The sequence below is a fragment of the Myotis lucifugus genome, unplaced genomic scaffold, assembly GCF_000147115.1.
Source record: "Myotis lucifugus unplaced genomic scaffold, Myoluc2.0 scaffold_123, whole genome shotgun sequence".
Lineage (NCBI taxonomy): Eukaryota > Metazoa > Chordata > Mammalia > Chiroptera > Vespertilionidae > Myotis > Myotis lucifugus.
The window spans coordinates 1,363,226-1,371,159 of NW_005871171.1; the positions used below are offsets into that span (position 1 = coordinate 1,363,226).

General features: G+C 48.0%; 1 protein-coding gene across 2 annotated transcripts in view; it reads right to left on the minus strand.

Moving 5' to 3' along the window:
- Window positions 1-7,934, minus strand: part of EOGT (EGF domain specific O-linked N-acetylglucosamine transferase) — a 45,921-nt gene that overhangs the window by 27,352 nt on the left and 10,635 nt on the right. For both annotated transcript variants that reach the window (XM_023758113.1, XM_023758114.1), the window contains exons 6-7: window positions 4,712-4,818; window positions 1,392-1,495 (exon numbers count right to left, since the gene is read on the minus strand). In XM_023758113.1, coding sequence (XP_023613881.1) covers window positions 1,392-1,495; window positions 4,712-4,818 — 211 coding nt within the window. The remainder of the gene's footprint in view (window positions 1-1,391; window positions 1,496-4,711; window positions 4,819-7,934) is intronic.

The window sequence follows — 7,934 nt, forward strand, 5'->3', positions numbered from 1 at the left end:
GAATACCAAGAACCTACAACCAAGATTACTTTATCCAGCAAAGCTATCATTCAGAATTGAAGGTCAGATAAAGAGCTTCACAGATAAGGAAAAGCTAAAGGAGTTCATCACCACCAAACCAGTATTATATGAAATGCTGAAAGGTATCCTTTAAGAAGAGGAAGAAGAAGAAAAAGGTAAAGATACAAATTATGAACAACAAATATGCATCTATCAACAAACGAATCTAAGAATCAAGTGAATAAATAACCTGATGTACAGAATGAGCTGGTGATTATAATGAATCAGGGACATAGAAAGGGAATGGACTGACTATTCTTGGGGTGAAAAGGGGTGTGGGAGATGCGGGAAGAGACTGGACAAAAATCGTGCACCTATGGATGAGGACAGTGGGTGGGGAGTGAGGGCGGAGGGTGGGGTGGGAGCTGGAAGCAGGGGAGTTATGGGGGGAAAAAAAGAGGAACAAATGTAATAATCTGAACAATAAAGATTTAATAAAAAAAACAAAAAACAAAAACAAAAACAAACAAACAAACAAAAAAAAGAAAGACGCCTTCCAGCAGTGGCGATGCGCCCTGCCAGCAAGTTGAGCTCCCCTGCACCATCGTCTGAATAGACTCGTGCCACGAGGGAGCCAGAGCGTCCTGTGAGCGGAATGCTCAGTCGGACCTGAGGTCACTTCCCAGTGAGCATTCCAACTTCCCAGGCTAGGCAGCCTCCCCTGTGTGTCATAAACCACGTGTCCTCACCACTGTCTTTGTCAGAGCGACATTCGGAGCCCAGGTGCTGTGTCGGGCATTGTGACTGTTCATACACCACATGGTTTATTCTCAAAATGACACTTGGGTAGAGATGACAACTGTCCTATTTCACAGCCGGGTGCACGGGAGCAACTCTTGGGGGGTGACCTTGGCAGGTGGAGGGGTCAGCATTGAAAGAATAAAGGCAGGAAAAGAGAGAGAAGAAAGAAAAAAGACAGCAGTAAAAACAAAGAGCAAAAAGCAGGTGCGGTGCTGATGTGCAGGCCTCGGGCCCGCGCTGTAGTGAGCTCATCCACGCAGCACAGCTGCACGCAGGGGCAGCTCCCCCGGGCCGCGGGGCGCCGAGGTCAGGGAGAGCCAGGTTTGGTCTGCGGAGCACCCCCTGCCCACACGGGGAGGGAACTCTTCCACTGCCCCCCTCTCAAGTTCCCAGAACGAAATGTAAGCCTACCTATGTGTCCATCTGAACATGTGCATACACACACAGACACGCCCCCGCTCACCTGCACGCCTGTGGACGTGTGTGCGTGCGTGTATATTTGAATGTGGTGCCTTAGAGAGTCCCGTTCACCACGCGGAGCCACAGATGTGAGGAGCAAGGCCAGAGCGGAAGCGAGGCAGCCTACGCACCGTGTCCCACATCACGACGTACACGTCGGTGCTGAAGGAGTTGTTCACGTGCTGAGTGAGGTACAGGTTCAGGAAGTCGCAGAAGTGGTGATACATGTTAACACCTAGCGTCGGAGAAAGAAGCCTGCGTTAGCGAACCCCGGAGAACACATGAGCAGACAATTTTACTCCACCCCTTCTGTTTATCACATGATGGACTTTTAGCTGAAATAAATGAGAGAGAAAAGAGTTTTTCCAAACATGACATGATCTATACTCAGGCAATCCTCAATTTACAGACTGATTGGGTTCAAAAATTCACTCTAAAATTGATTATTTAGAAATCAGGAATGCATTTTCCCATATAAACTAAGTAATAAATAATCATTAAGTTCCCGGGGGGCGAGGGGAGTGAATAATACAAGTCTATTTATCTCAGAATTGGATAGAACTATAGGACCATGAATTTATTTTTAGGATCATTTATTTTTAAAATAAATTAGGCTACACCTGTTCATCATAGGATTGAAAAGGACGGCAACTATTAGCATTTGAGTATTTTTTCATTCCTGTCTCTTTTCTTCATACTTACTCACTACTTACAACATTGCTCCTTGGGGAAATATTAGCCGACTATTGTTTAAAAGGGCTGGATGTGTTCTAGTTGAAGGAGCCTGAACTTTGGAATCAGAGGAACTGGGCTGAATCCCAGCTCAGCCATTCACGAGCCACGTTCTCAGACAAGTTCCTGAGTCCCTGAGCTCCTCAACTAGAAACAGGAAATCCCTACACTGAGGTGCCAGCTTTGTTAGAAATTACCCACAACTGCCCAGCAAGGGCCTGGCAGCATGAAACAACGGCAACTGGCTGGGTCGGGCTGGATCAGATGGGTGGAGAGGAACGAGAGTCCCAGGCCCAAGTACACCCCACCCAGGCTCAGCGCACAGGACCCAGGATTCAACCTGGAAATGTGCGACTCTGAACAGGATGCCATTCCAGGAACTGGCATTTAAAACATGTACTTTAAAGGAGGAAAAACGTTTATTAAAAGAAAAAGTGACTCTTAAGAGCAGAAATCATGAACTATTCTGACTTCATTCCCACAGTGAATAAGTACATTGTGTGCCAGAAAATGAGTTAAAAAAAAATCAGCTCTTTTTTTTAATCCTCACCCAAGGATATTTTTTCCATTGATTTCTAGAGAGAGTGGAAGGGGGGGGAGAGAGACAGAGACAGAGACAGAGAGAAATATTGACTGGCTGCCTGCTGCACGCACCCCAACCAGGGCTGGGGAACCTGCAAGCGAGGTATGCGCCCTTGACAGGGAATCGAAACTGGGACCCTTCAGTCTAGAGGCCGGTGCTCCAACCACTGAGACACACTGGCCCTGGCAACACTCAGTTCTTTCTAGACGAGTCATTTAGGTGGATGTTTGGAGGGACTCCTTTTTCACCCAGAGAAAGGTTGGCAAAGAGTATATTTTCAAATAAACAAGAAAAAGAGAATTCCATTCCAGCACAGCCCTTTGCCCAGGCCAGCCCCAGGCGCACGTGCGTCACTCAGCAGGTTCGCAGCACGTGCTTGCAGCACAGCACACAGAACAGCGCGCGGGCCAGGAGGGTTCTAAGCCGGAACGATCACAGGCTCCGTCCTCAGACATGTGAGTCCTGCTTCCTCCCAGCCTCTCATTCTCCCCGGGAAGAGTGCCCATGAAAGGGAGACGGGACGCAGACGGGACGTGGGGCGGGCACACAGTACAGTGTGCACTGTGCACCTGATTTTGTTAACCAGTTACCCCAATAACTTCAATAAAAAGGAAAAAAGAAAATAAATGGATCGGCAAATGAAAAAATAAATAACTTCACTGAAACTCTGTATTACAAAAAAAGGAAAACGGGAAGACAGCATAAGTTAGAAGACAAATGTAGAATAGGAAAGAACTGGCCGATCACTCCCCCTCAACATATGCTACTGCACAGGTATCTCAGTGCACACATTCAACCCTTTTACAGGCAAATCAGTGTTTTCTTGGCCCCTTTTAATTAGCATATTTTTTAAATGAGTCAGGACATCAAACATAGCATTTTTACTTGCTCTTATTTTTAAAAATGTAAACTTGTCTGATTCCCGAACTTAATACTTTGTAATGTAAGAATTATGACGTCAGAAAGCAGAACACATTAAAAATATGAGCAATAAATCATCGTAATGCTAAAGCAGCCAGGATGGAGAGCTCTGTTTCGCCGAAGGCCGGCGCTCATGAGCGTGATGTGTGCGGCAGCGTGACCCTCACCTCCCACAGCAAGCGCCCCCTACAATAGCCAGAGAGAAACTGAAACTTATGTGAAGATTAGTCAACAGAAGGCTCATGTACTGTAAAGTGGAGTTCAGAGGGCCTGCAGAGGGAGCTCTGCTACCCAAACAGGAAGAAAACCTCCACAGGAAAATGACTGCCCCAGGACTGCAACAGTAAGAAGGAGAATCTTTTCACTTAGGAACCCAACCAACCAATGAAAGACGACCACAGCTCAGCCAATGAAAAGCTGCTGCATTCCAAGCAGCATGGGAGCATGCGAGCGCAGCACGATCCACGTTGCCATGCAAGACAAGCAGCTCACAAAGTGAAGCGTGCTTACAAGTTGAGAGTTAGAAGGTTTATGCATAAATGGGAAAATCACTGTAATTTCAACTTTTCCCCCAAGAATATACTGCAAACCCAACTTCCAGAGGAATCTGAAATTTACTCCATCATGGGAACGATGTCAGAAAGTTTGCAGAAGAGGTCACGGACCCTTTCCTGCCCGCAGGGCACACATGGCTTCTACTCGGAGGAAAGTCCCAATGAAGCTCAACCTACATCGAGTGCTTTGGGAAAGGTGATGGGGTACATCTAGTTTCAAAGGTATTCATACACCTCTTCTCTGGCCTTTTGATTCTGATTGAGTCATTTGATACAAATATGCAGATTTCTTCTAAAATACCAAAGATATTGAATGAAGGGAAATTCAAACCAGTTCACTGCTTCAGAGAAGAAAGCAGAAAGCAAACCCACTGTTCAATGTCATACTGCTTCCCAAAAGTTACCGGAAATCACATAATGTATCAGAAAAGGAGCACTGCCCTGGCTGGGTGCCCAGGTGGTTAGCGTATCGTCCAAGTGAGACACGTTTCAGGCTCAATCCCCGGTCAGGGCACATGCAAGAATCAACCAACCAATGCACAGATAAGTAGAACAACAAACCTCTCTCTATCTCTATCTCTCTCTCTAAAAATCAATAAATAAAATTTATTTAAAAGGAATAAAGCCTCATTAACTAATAAATTACAAATTAACTTCTCACCTGCATCCAATTTCATGAAGTAGGCTGGTTTCTCAACCACAATGTCACATTTAGCGTCTTCTATTGGTCTGAAGTTGAGCTGAGTGTAGCTCTGGAGCTCAGCGAACCTGGAATTATGAATTGGGAGACGCTTTCAAAGTGATTCTCCTGAATCTCCTACTGCAACACTGTTCATCAGGGTGACTTTATTCCGGAGCAGCCTCCTAGGAAGACATGTGGACCTTCCCACTTACTAACCTTACGTAACTCGCTGTGGATTTTAACACTGAGACCAGGAACAGAAATGATTTTACATCTCAGTGCGATATACACTGATAACCTTCCAGACAAAAGAAAATTTGCACAGTGAATGGGCTAAATAATCTACCAGCAGGCGGGAGGATCCAAAGGTTTCTGCAGTCTGAGGAGGCTGGGCAGTCACCCTGACCCTGAGGCTCCTGGGCATGGGCTTCCTGGATCCCTGGAAAGACGGCATTCCAATCCAAGAATTATCGGTGTCTCGGAGAGCCAGCACACAGCTCAGCTTCCCAGCAGAAAGGAAAGTCTTTGTCTTGGAAGCCACAGGGCACAGGTCCCTCCCATAAAGAAGGCAATCCACCCGCAGGGGACAAGAGACATTTAGCGTCAACCTGAGATCCTTTGCAGCACTTCAGCTTTGAAACCACGTCTGATGTAAAACAAATATCCAATAGGTCCTTTTAAAATACACAAGGGTGAAATATTGTGGTTTCAGAAATATGTCCACAATTCTTTGAAACTTTTCCCTCCCCTGAGTGTGGGCTGGACTTAGTGATTCACTCCTAAGGAACAAAGTGAGGCAGCGTGACGGTGTCACTTCTGAGACTGGGCATTCTCTCTCTCTCTCTCTCTCTCTCTCTCTCTCTCTCTCTCTCTCTCCCCCCACATGCTCTCTAGGGGAACCTGGCTGCCATGCTATGAGTAGGAAGAGACCCACATGACAAAGAAATGACACCCCCTACAATAGCCAGAGAGAAACTGAAACTTATGTGAAGATTAGTCAACAGAAGGCTCATGTACTGTAAAGTGGAGTTCAGAGGGCCTGCAGAGGGAGCTCTGCTACCCAAACAGGAAGAAAACCTCCACAGGAAAATGACTGCCCCAGGACTGCAACAGTAAGAAGGAGAATCTTTTCACTTAGGAACCCAACCAACCAATGAAAGACGACCACAGCTCAGCCAATGAAAAGCTGCTGCATTCCAACTCCCAGTTCCCTCCAATGGGGTCTTTGTTTATAATAACCCTCTAAACTTCCCCTTCCTATATAATAAAAGGCTAATATGCAAATAGACCAAATGGCAGAACAACCGAACAACCGCGCGCTGACCACCAGGGGGTGTGTGCGGAACATGGCAGGTGTCGGCCGCGGCGGGATGGTGGAGCAGGTGAGCGGGGGCGCCAGACTAAGGCGGGGTGCCGGTTGCTGTCATCAGGGTGAGCCTTTGGTAGTTACTGAAAATTCTTTGCTCCCATGCACCGCGGTCCCACCCAGTGCTTGCACCTGCTGCCTGCACTGACCCCCTGGCCCTGATCGTCCCTCGGGGCTTCTCCACCTCCCCCTGCTCCTGAGGAGCGATCAGGGCAGCAGCCACCGCTCACACCCACTCACAGCACCAACCCCACTCACACCCACTGCTAGCTCCGGCCCCAATTGCTCCGCTCTGTCAGCGATGCGAGCAGGGCCAGCGCCATCAGCACGTGAGAGCGGCGGTGGGGGGGGGAGTGGGGCTGCCGGCAGACAAAGAACCGTGGGCCATAGAGGGAGGGGCCGGGCAGGGGTGCTGAGGATGGGCCAAGACCCGCCCCTGTGCCCACAGCAGCCTCACTCGCAGTCCACAGTTCCTTTCAAGGTGCACAAATTCGTGCACTGGGCCCCTAGTTTCTCTATAAAATAATGTTCTTCTCTTTGTCCTCTAGACTTGGGCATGGCTCACCTTGAACGTGCGTGTACATAATTGCAATTCTTTGATATACCCAAATAAGCATATTTTGCTAGAGGAATATCAAGCTGCCTACTTGTTTAAGGTCAACTGACAACATGCGTGAGCTCAGAAGCAACCTCCGGGCTGCTGAATCTAGAGTTGACTGCAGCCCTTGTCAACAACTGAACTGGGACCCCGTGAGAGACCCTGAGCCGGACCCCTAGGGTGGCTGCCTCCAAATCCTGACCACCAGAAACCTCATGAAATAATGAATGTTTGCTGTCTTAAACTGCCCAATTTTGGAGTAATTTGTCACACAGCAATAGATAATGAATGCAAATATACACTAGAGCAGTGGTTCTCAACCTTCTGGCCCTTTAAATACAGTTCCTCATGTTGTGACCCAACCATAAAATTATTTTCGTTGCTACTTCATAACTGTAATGTTGCTACTGTTATGAATCATAATGTAAATATCTGATATGCAGGATGGTCTTAGGAGACCCCTGTGAAAGGGTCGTTCGACCGCCAAAGGGGTCGCAACCCACAGGTTGAGAACTGCTGCTCTAGAGTATATTATGGAGTAATGTGTTGTATGGAAATAAACAACTAATACAAACATACCCTAAGCAACCACCATGTGAAATCAGATAACAAAATATACAGGACTAAGAACGCCCATTGGAACACAGAAGCTCCTACTGCAGAAGTCTGTTAAGTCAAAGAAGATACCGCACTGCCGACTGTATGTAAAATGTCATACAGATGCATGGTAGTTTATTATCCTGAAGGATTTTCTTAGAATGAATGTTTGACTTCAAAAATTAGCATAAGAGTATCCTATGTGACTTGTGATATTGTGATTTATAGTAATACTAGAGGCCCGGTGCACAAAAATGTGTGCACTGGCGGGGAGGGAGTGTCCCTCAGCCCCACTTGTGCCCTCTCACAGTCTGGGACCCCTTGGGAGATAACGACCTGCTGGCTTAGGCCCGCTCCCGGGTGGCAGAGGGAAGGCCCAATCCCTAGGTGCAGCCCCTGGTCGGGCTCAGAGCAGGGCTGATTGGGGAGTTGGAGCGCCGCCCCCTGTCCTGCACAGAGCAGGGCGGATCAGGAGGTTGCGATGCCACCCCCAGTCACGCCCAGGGTAGGGCCAATTGGGGGGGTGTGCACCGCCCCCTGTCACACTCAAGGCAGGGTCGATGGGGAGGTTGCAGCGCCACCCCCTGTCACACACAGAGCAGGGCCGATCAGGAGGTTAGGGGCGGCTGCCCCCTGTCACA